This window comes from Amblyomma americanum, chromosome 10, assembly GCF_052857255.1.
Source record: "Amblyomma americanum isolate KBUSLIRL-KWMA chromosome 10, ASM5285725v1, whole genome shotgun sequence".
In the NCBI taxonomy this organism is placed as follows: Eukaryota; Metazoa; Arthropoda; class Arachnida; order Ixodida; family Ixodidae; genus Amblyomma; species Amblyomma americanum.
The window spans coordinates 50,014,621-50,033,553 of NC_135506.1; the positions used below are offsets into that span (position 1 = coordinate 50,014,621).

The 18,933-nt window shown below is 47.5% G+C and overlaps 1 protein-coding gene across 1 annotated transcript in view; it reads left to right on the forward strand.

Annotated features, from left to right (window-relative positions):
* The window catches only part of LOC144107669 (major facilitator superfamily domain-containing protein 4A-like), a 422,352-nt gene extending 406,277 nt beyond the window's left edge, over positions 1 to 16,075 (forward strand). Inside the window, exons 2-11 of the mRNA XM_077640784.1 lie at positions 649 to 844; positions 2,470 to 2,694; positions 3,222 to 3,342; positions 6,050 to 6,153; positions 7,771 to 7,863; positions 8,796 to 8,876; positions 10,210 to 10,357; positions 12,439 to 12,509; positions 13,129 to 13,246; positions 14,426 to 16,075. Of these exons, the coding sequence (XP_077496910.1) occupies positions 649 to 844; positions 2,470 to 2,694; positions 3,222 to 3,342; positions 6,050 to 6,153; positions 7,771 to 7,863; positions 8,796 to 8,876; positions 10,210 to 10,357; positions 12,439 to 12,509; positions 13,129 to 13,246; positions 14,426 to 14,676 (1,408 nt within the window). The 3' untranslated portion in view covers positions 14,677 to 16,075. The remainder of the gene's footprint in view (positions 1 to 648; positions 845 to 2,469; positions 2,695 to 3,221; positions 3,343 to 6,049; positions 6,154 to 7,770; positions 7,864 to 8,795; positions 8,877 to 10,209; positions 10,358 to 12,438; positions 12,510 to 13,128; positions 13,247 to 14,425) is intronic.
* The last annotated feature ends 2,858 nt before the right edge of the window (positions 16,076 to 18,933 follow it).

Here is an 18,933-nt window from a genome sequence, read left to right on the forward strand (position 1 = left end):
TGTTTTATGCGCCTACGTGTGTGGCCGACAGACGTCGTTCTGCATTTACGGCAATTTGGCTCAGTTAACAAGGACGTCTTATAATTAAAGAAAATGCTTGCAGGCTAGGCTGCGCTACGCCTAGGTTACCCTACAGCATGAACTGCAGTAGTATCCCTTTGTGCAGTAGGGCATGTTCTGGTTGCACTGTTCCTAATGGAGCTCCCATATGTGCCCCCATATTCTTCGCGGCTGTCAACTCCGCCTTTGAATACTTGGATGCCCCTCTGCTATTAATGTGAGCCTGGACCCGTATTGGTGAGGTGGGCTTCCATTGAAGGCAATGCTGGGTCATGGCCCAGCTTGCCCATGACCCAGCCATTCATTATGGCCATGCTGGGCCATAATGAAAATTGGCCCGTTTCACGACGTACGGCGGCCGCAAAGGTGCACTGATAAGCGCAGGTGCAGAGCAGGTGTACATCGACCTTTTCACGGGTGCTGCTGTGCACCCTGAGTGGAAGGACGGACAGAAATAAGCGGCCATGGAAGACGGGGGGACACAAGATAAAGTCAAACCTAACCGTATAATTTATGTTTAATGCTTTCAAAAGCGCCATTAACTAAGCGTGCTCATCTTCCCGCCTTCCCTTTCTCTCTGCGGTGCAGGCTGACGCCCAACCTGACGCTGGTGCTGGGCACGGCCATGATGACGCTGATGATGGCACTGATCCCCGTGTGCCAAGTGCTGGCCGTGCTCGCCGTGGTGCTGGCCGTGATGGGCTTCTTCATGGGCTGCATCGACACCGTCTCCAACGTGTACATGATCCGCATATACGCCAAGGACGTCTCCCCGTTCCTGCAGGTGACCTCCCCTGCCCGAATCTCTTGTTTCGGTTTCTTTCCTAAACACTCTCAAGGACGGGGCGATATTCATTGGTCCAGTTAACCCGTTCGTCCATGCCGTAAACAGTGCGAGCCGGCTTTTGCCTTCATCTAAATTCGTTATCGATCTTTAAGAAACGCCATCGCACTTATGGTAGCGTTACCAGGCCAAACAAAAGCATATAAATAAACGCGCGAAGATGAGATCGCACCTGAACCGTGAGAAATCATGGCCCTAATTTTTTCCAGCACTTATGCGTAAAAGTTGTATCTGTTTTGTACTACATGTCCTGTACGGTCATAACTGCTCTCAACTGCTAAGCACACAAAATTTTCAGAACAGTTGTGACAGTGCAGGTCCGGAGAAAACATACGTAACATGTGACGACCACTTCCTGCAAATCGTGGTACCGGATGCAGACGCTTGGAGGCAGAGTGCCTCATTCCTACACCCATGCACGCCCGTTATCGAACACGGAAACGTTCTTCCAATACAACAAGAATACTTTAATAAGAAGCACTCTTGTAAGCCGTTCTCTTGATATCGAGTTCTTTACCGACTAATTACGAATCTTGGCGAAAAGGGTTAAAATAGAGCTCGGCAACTTTTAACCCAAAATAACAAGCACAAGTTCTTAACGGTGTGTTCGGCGCATGATGAGCTTAGTTTCTCATGCAGCATACTATACTCAACATAGCTGACTAACCTCCCATCCAAAAATTAGAGATCACTGCGGCTGCCCGCATTGGAAGAATGCGAAAGCGCTGACGCCTCCTCGACACTGGTCGCCTTTCAAATTTGGCGCTATGATTGTTTTCTCGTTCACTTGACTGATTATCGATTAACTCTGATTACACCCTCGTTTCGTCCCGGCAACCATTTCGAGTTTTCAAATTTTCCGCCACGCTTCTTTCTCGCCCAGTCACTATATACCCGTCCATTACAGTTTGCTTCTCGTTAATTACCTATTTGCCTCTAATTTATCATTCCTTTTTTTTCTATCTCCTGGTTACGTATCGACCACTTATCACTGGCCACGTGATTGCCCATTTCGAGCTTCCAAACTTGTCGTCACGCTTTGGCTCCGTCCACACTTCCGGTTTTTGAAATTTGGCGCTACGTTGTAGCTCCGCCTACTTCCGGCGTTACCAAATTTCGCGGCACTTTTGCTCTGGCCCCACCCACTTTTTGGACATTTTTGGCTCCAATTAATTAACTACTCATCCGATTACGGATTTTTTTTTTCGGGCAGCATCCTCACATCAACCTCTTTCGATTACAACCACTCGTTTGACGCTACCTCTTCTGAGTTGCCCACAACTACTGCCGACACATTCTGCGGACACGATCCCCGCCTACATAGCCTTGTAAAAGCTTTCGCCTTAATAGACGTTTTTAGCATACCGGAGACGTACTAGCGGATACGTTTAGCGGCTTACCGGACCCCTCTTGCGCATGCGCAGTGGCATTGTTGGGGTCAGGGGGAGCCACTGCGCATGCGCGAGAGGGGTCCGGTAAGCCGCTAAACGTATCCGCTAGTACGTCTCCGGTATGCTAAAAACGTCTAATAACGACTTCCACGGCGGCGTTGATGTTCCGTGCAGGCGCTGCACTTCTTCTACGGCATCGGGGCGTTCGTGAGTCCGATGATCGCGCAGCCGTTTCTGCTGAACGAGGACTGCTCGCTGTTCATCGACAACACCTCGGAGCCCTTGTTCGACCAGGCAGACATGGGCCCGTCGGCAGGCGCCCTGCCGGCCAACTCGCTGGCCGAGGCACAGCAGAAGACGCACATCGACTACGCCTTCTGGATCATGGCGCTGCTCATGGCGAGTGGACACACCGCTCTTAATCCTTTCCTGGCTAAAATCAGTGCATTTAGATGGGGGCCTCAACCATATTCCGAAGAAGAATGGAGCAGAGTTTGGGTCCTTGAAAGAACGTTTTCTCCCCGTAAAGCCAGGATGATCGGTCATTTGTCCTAAGGTTTCTCTGCTTCAAGTCAACTCTAAGCTAATTTCTACTAGTTTGGGCTACTAATTTTTCAAGAAAAGGGTAAATTGCGGCGCACTGGGGCGGCCTTTTTTCACGCATCGTATACGTTATAGCATCATAGACGCACTTACAGTTTGTTGTTCTAACTGTTGCCCTCTGCTCGAAATTCACGACCCTTTTATGGGGAAATGGTATGCTGCAGCGCTGAATCCTCAAAAAAGAGACAGAATTCCTACTCCCCGTTGGATCAAACTATCATAATATGAACTGCCAAAAAGAGTTGCGGATGTAGATGTATACATAATATTGAGGATCTATAGCAAAGAATGTCCTTGCTTTTTCGTTCTCCTGTTTCCTAAAGGTTCCCGTAGTCCTTCTAGCATTGTCCCTTGTTGGCAAGCAGTGGTATCGGCGGCGCTTGGCCGCCCAGGAACCGGGCACCACCAAGCAAGCCTGGTACGAGTCCGTGGATGACCCGTCTGGTGAGTCGGCGAAAGACCTGAGCACCGAATCCGGCACCAAAGCTGCTTCCGTGCCATATTCGTTACTTCGTATGATGCTTAAAAAAAAGAAAACTCCATGAGGGCAGGTACAAGTTTTAGGCAATAAAAAGCACTCAGAAGCATCGACGTCTTCGGTGACAAAGCTCATGGGCACATCGGTAAAGGATGGATCTGTGCGCGGGTGAATGGGAGGTGATTTAATTGGGCTGACATCAGCACTGGTTTTGACCACAACCTCGGGGCCCACGGCTCAAGTCCTATAGAGCGCGTCAGAGAATACGCGCTGTTATTTGTCGAGTATTTGCAATGTTTGTATAGCGAAAGCACAGTCAACTAAACGAAAGCTCCCGTGACTCTACTGCTCGGTAGTCAATATGTCTGTTTTGCACATATGCGAAAGAGTAAATTGTGTTGTCAATACTCGCCAATCAAGACACTCGTTTACATTTTGCTTCATTAACGCATAACGTTGCAGAATATGAAGTATATGCAGATGATGACGATTACAGGTTTGCATCCCTGGAACAAATTAAGTCAAAATTATGAAAATGTGGGTATACAATTATTCCCAAGGCCTGACACTATCCTAACCGCAGCATCCTTCGCTTATATCGGCGGTATATTTGTTGCATGTCACCAAAGATAGCTTTCAGTCTAGTCGATCTTCCTTTATTACGCTCCAGTATAATACCTTGTTTATTATTGCTTAATTACATGCAAATTTTTACTTGTCTTTAGTATACTGCACAGATGCACCAGTACCTGTAAACTAAGCGGAAAAATAAGATGAGTGTGTTGCGCGCAGAAAGCACATTCCAGATGTTGCATCTGTGTCATACGCAGCTTTGAATGCGACAGCTTTTACGAGGGCTTTATCCCTACACGGGGTTTCAATAGCAGCGGCACTTGAGCGCGGCCATTCTCTGCTAATGCATTTCGTTGTAATGACGACAAAGTATATCTATTAACAGCATGGTGCTGTTTATTAATAGATTAGATGTAAAGTGAAGGAGCTGGCGAAGCGAGAGGAATCAACACAGGAAAGTTTCATGGCGTCCTTAGGATTAAGTTATTCCTTTTTGTTCATAACATTCATGAAATGTGGGGAAACCCATTTTTTTCTTACCACGACGTCAAAAATGTGCATAGATGCCACGCTTTGGTCATTCATTCGCATAACGCCGAGGCAATAAATACATCGTCATCATCATCATCAGCCTCACTACGCCCACTGCAGGGGAAAGGCCTCTCCCATGTCTCTCCATGTAACCTTGTCCCTTTGCCAGCTGCGCCCACCGTATGCCCGCTAACTTCTTAATCTCATCCGCCCACCTAACCTTCTGCCGCCCCCTACTATGATTGCCTTCTCTTGAAATCCACTCCGTTACCCTTAAGGTACATGCCCGTTACATGCCCTGCCCAAACCCATTTCTTCCTCTTCATTTCGACTACTTCCAGCACCTCGCTACCACTTGTGAACTGCAGCTCCCTTGACTGTTGAACATTGCTTTGGTTGTCTGCATGTTAATTTTTAGACTCACCGTTCTGCTCTGCCTGTCTTACTCATTGATCATGCTTTGCAGCTCATCTCCTGAGTGACTTAGCAAGGCAATGTCATCAGCGATTCGTAAATTACTTAGGTACTCTTCTTATCCCCAACTGCTGCCAATCCAGGCCTCGGAACACCTCCTGTAAACAGGTGGCGAATAGCATTAGCAAAATCGTGTCTCCCTGCCAGACACCCTTTCTTGTTGGAATTTTATTGCTGGCTTCATGAAAGACTGCGGTAGCTGTGCAGTCGTTATAGATATCTTCCAGTATTTTCACATGTGACATAAGACGTGGGGAAAGAATTACGAACTTAAAGCATTTCGGCATCATTTCATGTCATGCAAGTAGAGCTAGTTCGCTGCATTTCATTCTCCTCACATAATCGCTTTGGAACCACCTTCTCAGATTGAAAGCCTGCTTTTTCGTAACGCCTTTGCTAATGTTGCATGCTAAAGCTCACAAGAAATGTGCACTTTATTTTTAAGAGATAGCGTTAGGAGTTAGTATGCTCGTCAAGTTAGGTGTGCGCCGTATCATCAAACCAGTCTGGGCATTGCCTAAGCGTTGGCTGATTTATTTCTTTGGTTTGTTCTTTGGCATAACGCCTACAATTCCATACTTAAGTTAGACAACAGTGCAAAATTATGAACATGACGCTGGTGTTGTGCTTTTTGTTTTATTTTGTTTTATTTTACAATGTTGTGTTCACATTCGTAATCACTACCCTCAAGAATTCCATTGGCCTTGAGGGTGTCAATGGTTAGATAAGCAGATAAAGGCAACCAATGATGAGAGGGTGACACAACGCGCAACTACCACCGTGTATGCAGAAAGTCAACAGCGCCAACTGTTCTATCACCTACCACTACAGCTGCTCACCCAGGAAAATTTGGGGCGGTTTTGCTGTTCGGGCTAGTTCCATGGAGAGTTATTTCTGATGATGCCCTCAGGGCCTCTGAGCTGACACCTTTGACCTTGCTTTGCTAAATAAGGTTGAAAAAGATTTCTTGCGCAAAAATGTGACAGTGATACCTTTATGTGCATGAACTACTACCATTCACATTTTTGCAGTATGTAACCCATGGGATTACAAGGTCACTTTTTCTCTTCTTATTTCTTCGATTTATCGTTGCAGTTCCGGCGGTTCCTGACAAGACGGGCAAGGCGACGGGTACCTCACAGATCATTCTTGTCGCGCTACTGACCGCCGCCATGATGTTCCTCTATGACGGACTTCAGGTGACGACATATCACGCCGTGAAGACGAGTGAACACCCGCCTGAGGCGTGAACTGCGGTCCTACAGCGACTTTTTTTCTGCCTGCTTATGCGAGTCATACCACATGTGGCCAGGTTTTCCGTAAAACGCATCCATACAGTACGGAGAAGAGCACCCATTAAGGATTCCACATTTAACTAGGAGCCGTTAGCGTCAGTGCTTTTCTTATTTATTTTCCTTGTTCTTGTTTCTTGGTGTCGTATTATTAGACGACAAATCCACCTGGAGTTCTATCAAAACCATTCCGATGTTGCGCGTGTTATTGAACTGTTATGCGCACAGGCTGTCGAGTGTGTTTTTATTTATGGTCAAAGTTCATTGTCAAAGTTATATTTTTGGCGGCTCTCTAGCGCACTTAATCGAGATCCACATAGGTTTCGACTGATAAATGCAATTTAAGTGAAACATAAAAAAATTGTACTGAAGCATAAAGATATCCTAACTGAGAATAAACAACGAAATGCCTGTAGGATTAACAAGCACAAACAATTCAATGACGTTTTCCTACCACAGTCGCTGCGTTTCATGTGACTGAAACTCCGGTGTAGTTCCCACGAGTAGTCGCAATTTAAAAAGCAGTAAATACCGTTTTCACAAAGTAGCCCCCAGCCTCACGTCACTTGCCTTCTGTGAATGCGGCTTCAGCTCTTGCTTTTTTTTATAAGCATAATACCTTTGATGACAAACTCAAATTACATGGATTGATGACATTTAGAAAATTAATCCCTAATAAGCCATCAATTTCAAAGGCAACTGCTTATAGTTCGACAACACTTTTTCATTATCTGATAAAACCGTTGTATTACTGTTCAGGGGGAAATACTCCATCAACCACCACGCTTCAGTTTAGTGCTTGTCAGGTACTCGGAAAATTTAAGGAGCCATTGTCAGAGAGGGGACACTGAAGCATGGAGTTCTTCTACGAGCTCTGTTTATATCAGCAGGCTTTGTCACGTGTTCAAAAATTTGTGTCACTACACAGTGTATTGTGGTTTACACACTTGAGTACAATTATACGGATGCAGAGAAAAGTGTTCACCTTTCCAAATCATTCCCTTGTTGCAAGTCTACTCCACGGTTTGGTATTGACCTGCAGACATATAGACGAGCGCTGTGTTGAGACCGACTTTTTTATTAATAAACCACAAATTTTATAGTCTTTTTACTCCTGACACTGCCAAATTCTAGCCGTTCTGTTCAGAATATGGGACAGAGCAAGTTAACCCGGTTCAAATCTTGTCCCATAACGAATTGTGAAAATCAGGGGAATCTGTGCGGCATTCATTTGTAGTCGTATAGTTGCGCTCAGGTAGGCGTAAATTTATCCCACCTGCTCGTATTATCCCACGGCGAAAAAAAAGAAACACCGGGTGACACGCAAAAAGCTAGGGGTGCAGGTAGAAAAGACACACACACAGCGCTACTGTTCAACGAGAAGTGAACATTAGTAGCACTTTTTGGCTCTTGCCTTCTGGTTGTGCTCTGTCTTGGCGAGCTACATAAGTACTCTGTCATCGTAAACTTAGACAGTGCTGAAACTTTTTGCGCTGAACGTGCCGGTTTCTGTCCCTGCTGCAGGCGGCGTATGGCGGCTACATCTACTCGTACGCCGTGAAAGGAGCTGCACGTCTTCCGAGGGCCGACGCCGCCTACCTCAACGCCCTCTTCTGGGTCAGTACCCGCGCTGAACTATATTATCGCGGGTCACGAGAAAAGCCTTGGAGACTGCGGGATGCCTAACAATCATTTCGAAACTGTTCTTGCTAAACATGCGACTGCAGCATAGAATTATTAACTTTTTTTGCCGTTTTTTTTAAACTCGAACGCTGTCCTATCCTGGACTTCCGCCTTTTGGAGGATCGCCGGCACCCCTAGCCGGCCCACGTTTGCGTCGTGATGACGTGGTAAAGGAGCCATCACGGCGACGTAGTATGTCATAATTGTTATCATAATTCCCATGCCGGTTTAGATTTTATAACTCTCCCGTTAAGCTCGAGAGTGGAGGAGGAAGGGGCCTCTTTATGTCAGCCTCGTAGTTGATGATCCTGCCGATGCGCCACCCACATGTAACATGAAAGGTGTTAATGGTGACACAGGATTGCCGTCGTGCACGGTTGTCACGAGGATATCACCGCCGGGGGCCCTTTCATACTGCCTCTCGCAGCGTTTGATTTGCATATGCTCATCTGCTCGTCCAAGGTACTAGCGCAGTCTGCATTTGTTTTAACCCGTCTACACGATAACTGGTTGCATCTCTAAAACATGCACCTAACCGACTACTGTTCAACCACTACCAGCAATTCGGGACAAGCGCCGCTTCTTGATCCCTTGGCTGCTGCCACGGCTTTGGACATTACAAAATAGCACGCTGACGTCATCCGTGACATGTTGTAGGGCTAACTGCGCTCGTTGTAGGGCTAACTGCGCTGGTGCACTCAGTGCATGCGCGTTCGTCTTTGCGCCATAATTTTCTCCTTGATAGCCGAATTCGCGTATTCAACCGGGACGGCAGCGAAGCGTTTCCACCACACTGCCGTACACTGTTCCAAATGTCGAATACTTGCCCTCCCTCCGCCCTGCAACCGCCCCTGTCCTCCACGCAGGGCATGTTCGCCATGGGTCGGCTCATATCCATCGCCCTGGCCACCAAGCTGGCACCGGCGCTCATGCTGCTCTGCAACGTGGTGAGTTCACGCTTCTTTTCTCCCACAGAATGTCGCTTCGAGGCTCATGTATTCAAACCCAAGAGGGTACAGTGGCCGCAGTTTTCATTTTGTAGCGATGCCTGCTGGATAAGCTTGCCGTATACCCACGACCTGTCTTGGCGCTGAGCCGGAGCTGCGGAGGAAAAGAGCATGCCCACTTATGTCCTAGCATGCGCACTTATGTGTATCCACTAGCATGCACGCTTATGTCCCTAAGGGTCGGAAATAGTGAGTGTGTAAGATCGAAATCAGTTCTAAGGCTTGCGCGCCAAATACACTCTAAACGGGAAAGAATAAAAAGGGAGTAAGCTGCCCTCTATCACACAGGGTGTGCGATAGAGAACAGCTTACTCACTTTCTATTCATATTTCGGCGTATTTGGGCTTCGGGTGTATTCCCGGACCCCTTCTATGGCCGCACTGCTGAGCTCGCCTGGGTAACAATCAAGGCCCAGACACAACTGGATAACAATCAACAGCGCCCAGTGCTTGATGAGAGTACACTGTATGTGCACTGTATGCACACTGTATGTGCACGTGCAGCATACACTGCGTACATGGACGCGTAGGTAGGAGTACACGATCTGCATGCTACTCATATGGGCTTGGTAGACGAGGAAGATGTGGAAAAGGTAGGGGTATGGTAAGCAAGACAGGGAATCAGATACACAAATGGACCTTAGCACTAATTGGAAAGACTAATTTCAACGCTTCTCTCGTGGCATAGATGTCCCGATTTCTGCAGCCACAGATTACTATAGTCATAGGCAGCTCACAGGGCATATGCGCTCTGGCAAGCTCCACAGCGGCTAAGAGACTTCCATACTGCTCTGAATAACATGAGCTACCCGTGCTGCTTCGCGACATTGTGAACTCGCCTTGTGAGCTCCGAGTCTCGCTTGGAGCAACGAGGTTTTCTTTAGTTAAGCCGTTTACCCTCCTAACGCTTACGTATTTTTCATCTTGTTTGCACGGAGAACACTGCAGCTTCGCGAGTAAAGCGATCACTTCGGTTGGGGAATGTTTTCTTTGCTGATTTTTTTCCTTCTTTGTCTATTTCCTTCTATCCACCACTCTTTCTTGATTTTATTGTCCCCTATTCATTTCTTTACAAAATGGAGAGAGGGAGAGCAAACGCTGCAGTATGCAGCTTGAAAACCATTGCCACTTACGTACAGCGCAATCAGTCCCAGCGCGCAGTGCGCCGTACAATCCCCACTGCACGTGTACACGATTCTCTTTCAGAGCGTATAACCGTGTCGGGGCCGTCTCTTCTTTCTATCCATGCATCCCCTCCACAACGCGGCGCACAGTGCGGGTGCACCCTGGGCGTCTCGCTGATGCTGTGCTTCCCTTGGAGCAAGGCGGTGCTTATCATGGGCACCATGCTCATGGGCGTCTTCATGAGCAGCGTCTTCCCCACCGCGCTGTCGCTCGCCGAGCAGTGCATCTACGTGTCACGTGAGTGTCACGCCACCTACCTGCTTCTTGGCGAAGGAAGGAAGGAACGAAGGGAGGGAGGAAGGGAGGGAGAGTGGAAGAAAGGAGAGAGGAAGGGATTAAAAAATGAAGGAAGGAAAGAAAGAAGGGAGGTAGGGTGAAAAAGAGGGAGAGGCGAAGAAAGGCAGAGAGAGAAAGATAAATAGGAAGGTACGAAAGAAGGAAAGGAGGGAGGGACAACAGACCGAAGGAAAGATGGAAGGGAAGAGTCAAGGAAGGCGGGTGGGAGGAAGGAACGGAAGGAAAGAAGGAAAGGAAGGAAACAGTTGGGGGTGAGACGAAGGGAGGAAAGAGGGAAGGAACGGAGGAAGAGGAATAGAGGAAGGAAAGGTGAGTGGGAGGGACGAGGGAGGAAGGAATGGAGGGAGTGATGGACAAAGGGAGGAGAAAATTAAGGAAAAGAGGGAGGAAGAAAGTATAAGAGGGAGAAAGGGGACGAAGAAAGGAAAGAACGAAGAGAGGCAGGAAGGAAAGGAAGGCGGGAAAGAAGGAAGGAAGGGAGGATGGAAGGAAAAAAAAATTTGAAGACGCTGAAGCTTCGTCTTTAAGAGTGAGACGCGGCTGCCATCGCGCGTCGTGTGGCCCGTTGGACAATTTAAGGAAAGGATGCCTGTCTCACATATCTCGGCAGACACTCGAACCGGGCCGTGAGGGAAGGATAATGAAATGAAAATTGGTTTTAAGGAAAGGAAATGACGCCTGTCTCACAATTCTCGCTGAACGCCCGTACCGCGCCGCAAGGGAAGGAAGAGGAGGAGGAGGAGTGCGAGGAGGACCATTTTTCGCTCACGGCCAACGCGGCCGACACCGGCTTTTATGCTACTCGAGATCCTTAACACTGTCGCTTTAAAAGGAGGGACGAAGGAAATGAGGGAGCGACAAAGGAAGGAACAAGGCGCTGTAGTGTAGATGTGCGGATGAGAGGCGCCCGTGTGCTGTGCGATGTCAGTGCACGTTAAAGATCCCCAGGTGGTCGAAATTATTCCGGAGCCCTCCCCTACGGCATCTCATTCTTCCTTTCTTATTTCTTTTCCTTCACTGTACGGTTTAGCTGTCCGCCTACGAAGAGTGAGGAAGTCACTGCGCCCTTTCCTTTCCTTTCCTTTAAACCAATTTCCTCAAAACTATCCCTTAGCGTTTTTCCTCCATAAAAACGCTAAGGAGCCCGTGTGCTGTAGGATGTCAGTGCATGTTAAAGATCCCCAGGTGGTCATAATTTTTCCGGAGCCCTCCACTGCGGCACCTCTCTCTTCCTTTCTTTTTTCACTCCCTCCTTTATCCCTTCCCTTACGGCGCGGTTCATGTGTCCAACGATATATGAGACAGATACTGCGCCATTTCGTTCCCCAAAAACCAATTATATATATATATATATATATATATATATATATATATATATATATATATATATATATATATATATATATATATATATATATATATATATCAAAACTAATCTCAGACTTAAACCCTGCCTGGTGTGCTGCGCCTAACTTTATGAAAGGCGCCTTTCGTTTCTGTGGGGAGTGGAAACGCGACAACTGAGGAACTGCCGCCTCTGTGCAAGCATCCGTAGTGCGGTATATACAGGGTGTTCTAATTTACTTAATACATATATTTTTTTAAGTGCTGCCTTCAGAAATGCCTGTGAAGTTGTGTTATCAAGACAGGCGGGTAGCTTGTTCAAGCGTATGTCAAATATTGTTTGATCAATTACCTAATTTACGCTAACTTTCAACTCACATTTTCAACTAATCTGCAGTGAATAAAATAAAATGCTTTCTGTCTGTGTTACTAATTGGCTGTTGCAAAAAAATAGCAACAAGCTGATCTGTCCGTATAAAATAACAGCACTTCGGGGCTGTCGGCAGGTCAGTTCTCCAGGCTAGGCCTCAGGTAACTGTCCCGCGTGCCATCAAACGTTCGGCTGCGCAGCCACCGATGGCTTTCACCGACTCCCAGCGAGGGACCCGGGATCACTCTTGCCCTGCTTCGTGGCTCTCAAATTTCCCTTGCCCTCTCTCCCTCTGCTTGCCTTGCAGCTCGAATAACAAGCACGCTAGTCTTCGGAGCAGCGCTGGGAGAGATGTCGATGCCTGTCATCTTGGGACACGTGAGTGCATCATCTCAGTCCTGCCCTCCGCTAACTGCCAGCCAGCCTACAACAGCGAACTTTCTTATGTTATAGTTTCGCCTGACTCCCTTTCAGCCCCAGCTACTTTTTTGTTCTTATAGTACTTTTATACTATTTACCCTAATCTACTACCAGTTATATGTTCTGTGCGTTACAAATTTTATCTCAGTTCACTGCTTCCTCTTGATTGCAGCTTTGATATCATTAACTCAGGTATTTTCAACAGCCCACGTCCACTTTCTTTCTGTCGTTTATAGTAGTTAGCCCTATCTACTTCCTCTCCACACTATAGCATACGATTCCTGAAATACTCCTCATCGTTGTCCTTTATGTATTACCTTTCGTCTTTGTTTTTGATTATGCGTTCAGAAACTCCCCTCTTAATGACATTTATTAGTACCCCCCATTTAAACCATTCTGCTCAAGACGGCGCATTGAACGATCGATATTAATCATGGGTGATACCAGATCCCGCACTCTCTGTACATTTTTATTTCCCCAGTCCTTGGGTATAAAAGATTCTTTTCTTTTTTATTTGAATCTAAACACTTGTTCCTCCATTTCCATTCACTCCCTCTTCCTTGTCGTTCTGCCGCAGGAGTTCCACCGCGTGGGACCGGCGGCGTTCCCGGTCACCTGCATGGTGCTCTGTCTGCTCTCGTGTGTCATCTACACCGGCCTCTGGGCCGTAGGACACCAGCTCACCGGAGGAAGGGGTACGATGCGCTGGACATCGCACAAAGAGAGCAAATTATCAGCGAGGCCGAAGTTTGGATCAGGTTTGGTTTCGATACCGATAAAAACATCAGGACCATATATCCTTTACATCGCTGTTAGCATCGCTACACGCTCTCAGTCTACAGAGCGACTGCACACCCACCATAGTCCTCCTTAGAGAAAGTTGGTTTGGTATTACGGGATTTAACGTCCCAGAGCGACTCAGGCTATGAGGGACGCTGTAGTGGAGGGCTTCGGAAAGTTCTATCAGCTGGGGTTTTTTAACCCGCATTCACATCGCACAGTAAACCTGCCTCTAGCATTTTGCCTCCATCGAAATGCGAACGCCGTGGCCGGGATCGAGCCCACGTCCTTCGGGTCAGCAGCCGAGGACCATAACCACTGAGCCACAGCGGTGATCCTAGGGAAGGGGATAAAATCCTAATCAGGAAGGGCGTCAGGCAGGCAGTCAACTCTCCACTGCTACTCATCGCGTGTTTACACTGATGAGTAAACACGAAAACCTCATGAAGTTCTCTCTGCTAGCTTTCCCGTTCTCTGTCATTAGGCCCTAGCGATGGCCTAGTAGTCTTAGTATCCAGCTCAAGTTTAGGAGGTGCGGGATTCAGTCCCTCGTGCCTACGAGCATCTGCTGTTTTTTAATGGGTAAAATCTTTCTCCTGACGTGTTGCTCGGGTTCCCTAGGGGTGAAATGCTTGCGAAAAAGTTTTCTGATCTCACCTCCTGCAGATCAAGATTATACACGGCGTTCTTTGGCCAAATATATATATCGAAAAACACAGCAGAAAATGTTCTGTGGTCGCAAGATTTTCCTGTAGTGTTTTGGGACTTTATACAACAGGAATTCTAGTAACAAAAGGATCTTCTGTAGTGTTGTGCAGTCTCCTTTCGGAAAAACAAAGCCAGCTCTGTCGCGACAACAGACAACTTCGCAATACTAAAGAAAAATCGGTAGAAAAGACCGGACGACAAAATTTTCTCATGTTTTTAGGGCCGGCTCTGTCGTATTTTTCGACTGAGTTAAAATCGAAACAATACGACTAAGGGCACGTGGTATGTGCCGTGAGGAATATCAGAGCGGGCGCTGCTCATTATGTTTGCGGGCAGTTGTGGCTTGCTCGACCACAGCAACCATGCCCTTCTCTCTTCTCGTGCAGGCCTCTTCACGGCGTGGCTGTTCGGAGCCAAGCCCGAGTGCGGAGAGGACTCCGGCCTGATGACGCAGCACGTGCGCTACTATTCGCGCATGCGCAGCGACCTCTCCGACAATAGCGTCGACGAGCACGAGAGCGCGCTCACTGCCGCCGAGCCTCCGCTGCCTTCGACTCAGCAGGCAGCGCCCCCACCGCCCACCCAGTCGTCCCCCGTCGCCACGTCGGGCGTCCCGCTCAACCCGTTCCTGCAGTAGTAACGGCGACGCCTGCGTCTACTTAACGAGGCCACTAGGTGGCAGCTAGGTCCCGTTGACGGCAGTCACTCGTTGCCTGCCTTCGACGGTACACGAAGAGGGTCACGGAGCTGTCCTCCGATGCTGGGTGAAGGGCGGAGGTCTCGGTCTTGGTAAAGAAGGCCTCAGTGGTGAGGAAGGTGACTAGGCAATTGTAGCAGTATTGGCTATCTTCTGGTTCCACCGACTGTGGTCGCTGAGGCGGAATGGCGCCACAAAACGTGATACACGGCTATGGCAATCCTCCCCATTGTTTGTCTGCCAGTGGCCCAAGCAGCTCAGCTAGGGCAAGGCAGGCAGAGGTCTATGTTGTAATTCGTGCTGGAAAAGGCTTGAGCGACTTGTCAGAAGACACGTCGAAGACTGTTTGGTGCGCAGATACGTTGCCTATGGCTTCAGAAATGTCGCTGGTGCTGCCAGGGTTACAGATTCCTCTGCTGCGTGCATGTAAGGAGGACAAACTATATAGTGTCGTTCAGCGACTCCTCAGATCCCATAGCTTGGAATAGGACTTCAGCGATATGAGTTTTTCATTCGTTGGCTGCAGGATGCAAATGGATAGCCATTATGGCCCCAACATACAGTTGTGGTGCACTGTTCATTGCTCTTACGTTCTAATCGCACCCCTTAAGTGTTTGTGTGATGTCTAGAGTAGCGCGCAGCTTTCTGTTCACTTGAAACCACGATGAAAGACGTGCTTGAAACGGACAAGCAAGTGTTGTGCATGAGCCTTTTACCCCTGCGATATTTTTTAAGTATTGCAGGACCTTGAAAGCAAATTCTATGCCTGCATTCTCGTCCTAAACTAGGCCGTTTAAAGTTGTGGAACTACAGAAGCGTTTGCGCTAAGATGTCTGTACGGGATGAACACGCTGTTATCTGTGGTTTTTCTCGAATTTTGCACGTTCGAGGTTATTCCTCACGGACAATCTTCAGGGTTGGTTTTCTTTTCTTTGTGACGTACCTTAGAGTTTTGGTGCATTCAGAGTTTCGAAGTGGAGACAAGACCTGCTGGGAAAACCACCCCGCGTCCACCGATGTCTCGTCTGGCTGTGATTTTCCTGTCGCGAACTAAAAACTTTCTCATCGAACGGACCGAGGAAAACTGCCAGATTTCTCGCGATCCTGCTCAGGACTTTGACAGTGACCGGAAAACAACTACACAGTTATGCGTTAGCTCTGCGGTTATGAGGTTTTGTTGCGATAAAACATCCCAGCTGAACAAGACAACAAAATATTTTTTTGTTATCAAAACAAATAACTTTAGCGTTTTGGCACATAAATTTGTCGTATACAGACGTTCTTGCTGTAGTGACCAAACGACAGAAATTGGTGTAGTATTTTGGGATAGCCTGCCATCATTTTTTTTAGATCTAACAATTCATCGTATGAATATTAAATTGAAAATTAATCGCTTTAAAATGAACATTTTTACTAATTAATTCCAGCCTGCTTTAAACGTGGTATCAATGCTTCAGGATCCGAGAGATTGAAGAGCGGAATTCCTTTAAGACTCGGGCACGCAGTTAAACTGGCAATCATAAATAAAGGGTGCATCATGTATGTCAAGCAGAAATTCGTCGGACAATCACCATATTGCTTTCCGCAAGCGACCCGCACAACGAAACTTACAAATTTTCGACTGAATTTTGGGAAACCACAAACTAAAAAAAAAAATCTGCTGCTTCGTCGACTCGGAGACGATGTCACGCCGATATTTTTAGTGGACCCGCACAATCAGCTTCCATGGATGTCCACAGAAACAATCATTTTGAGCCACACGCAAGACGAACTGTGCTGACACAAAAGATGTCCTAACAATTTTTTTTTTCAAAAGTGACGACTTCACTGGAAAGAAGCCTGCACAGTTTGTCAAAAGCAACCGGTTTTTGTTGTCTGTTAATGTACGGACAAATGTAAATGGATGCTAATGATCGAGGAATTGCTTCCTTAAGTGTATGTTGTACTCTGAGGTGCTTGTTGATATCCCGTACATAATAAGGGCTCCCTGTACATGACGAAATACTGCAGCACTATCTAATCAGCGTAGATGAGGAAAAGTTAATCGCAGCCTCACGATACGGCTCAATGTCAAGGCGGTGTAGCACATCAATATTTAATGCGCATAGGTGCAGGCTCTATCTAGTACCTTGCTGCTCCCCATTGCGGAGTGCAGGTTGTTACCACTTACCATAGAGTTTCTTACTATTAACTAGAGGGAAAGCTGGCGCCCCACCTATGGGAGTTTGCATGGAGCTTCCTCGAGACCACCTGTACCACCATGGCCGCTCTAAGCATCATGGGGCGGCGAGCTGCCGACTGCAGAACCACAACTTTTCGCCAAAACATAATGAAAAACGAAACGTTGTACGATAACCAAGAATGTCCGAACATTCAATCTCCTGTCTATAAATTGCAACAAACGAGCAGAAAAGCATGTCAATGTAAAGTTTGCCCAAAATAAGCGATGACTTGCTCTCCTATTGGCGAAGTATTGCACACCACAAAAACGAATATTTCGTGCTAACACAGGCATTTTTAAAAATAAATATGTTTACAAAAAAATGTTGCTTGTACACTTTCAAAGGTTTTTTTTTTTAATGGCACTTCGGAAAACAGAAACCTCTTATTGGCGTCGTGTGCTGTTGTGTTTTCGCTGCTATGGCTTTTGAGCACTACGTCTGCGCTAAAGTCGTCTGCGCGCAGGGCGCGCCGTGGACGGAACGGGACATCTCAGTAACGCCACTCTGTGTTCCTGAAAAAAAAAAAAAAACTGTCCCGCACCAAGTAGCTCATCGCCCCATGATGCTTTGAGCGCCCATGGCGGCTGAGGTGCAGCGCCGCCAGCTTTCCCTCTAGTTAATCGTAAGAAAGGCTATGCTACTTACCCCGTCCCCTGGCCCGCCAAATGCAGGAAGTACAGCGCCATCTAACAGTAGAAACAGGCACTTCCCAAGAGTTGATGTTAACAACATTAGAAACAGGCCTGCGGACTGGTGCTCTGGTGCGGGGTATTAACATTCTCTTCCCCTTGGTCAGGATAGCTAACCGGAAAGCTCTTCCGGTTCTGGTTCTTCCTCCCTCTTGCATGCGGAGGAGGCCAACTGGAATCCAGCGTAGCGCTCTCGCCATTTCCTCCCAAATCGTTCAGTTGGTATCATGGAGGAAGTAAAACTCAGGAGAGGCCCTCGCTATCCGAGCTGCGCGCCACAAAGTGTGCCGGAAGTGACGCGTCCTCGCAAGGAGTACTGGGAGTATTTGGCCACCGGCGCAACCAATAGCAACGCAGGGCGAGTTGGCATCGTCTGCTGCAATGCCTTCTGCGCATGCGCAAGCGTGCAAGGACGGCGGCCAAGAAGGGGGGGGGGGGGAGCAGGAGGGAGCCGAGTTCAAAAAATGTTACGTAACCGCCTCTCCTGAGTTCTTTCTTCCCTTTTACATAAAGGTGTCGCTAGAGGACAGCTTATTCCCCTTTTTACTCCCACATAGGCGTATTCGTGTTTAGTGTCTGAGGCGAGCTTCTGTACTTGTTGAATACACTCCCCGTCCTGTTTCATGTGGAAACTTCGCCACCTCCGGCAAGGCAAGGCATTGTGCAACGTCGATGTTTCTGCTTCTTCTGAACAGCGGCTGCCCGGTATTAAAGCGGGCACCTACGATGTACCAGAAAGACTGTGCATAGTCAATCAAAAGAAGTCTTTCAGCCACAAACACGTGGCGTGTAGTGGGTAGTCGCGTTAGAAGAGAGGTATTTGTTTTTGATGACACACTTTATTATGGAGAACAAGACGAAGTTTGGTACGTCAGTTTTCCGGGTACGGAAGTCCCGCTGCCTTGAGTGGGCTGAGCAGCTTCAAGAGCACAGGCTCCGTAATGCAGTTTCTCCGATGTTACCGTGACAATATGCGTTATAACATTCCATTCTTGCAGGTATTCATTCAGTGCAACCAGAATCTGCTAGGATACAACGAAAGGCAACTCATATGAATTTTTTTTTCTTTCAAGTGTTTACGCAATTTCTATAGGGAACCCCACGAGTCCAGTAGTAACATTATGGGTCGGGAAATTGAATCGAAGCCTCAGTAGACAGTCGCGTCCCGAGAGGCAGCTGGCTGCTATGAGCAGTGCTTGAAATCAGTTGCGCTCTACTCGAATATTAAGCTGTGTTTCACGCATGTTTTAGAAGACATTGCGGGCGCCTGATGATGGAAGATATAG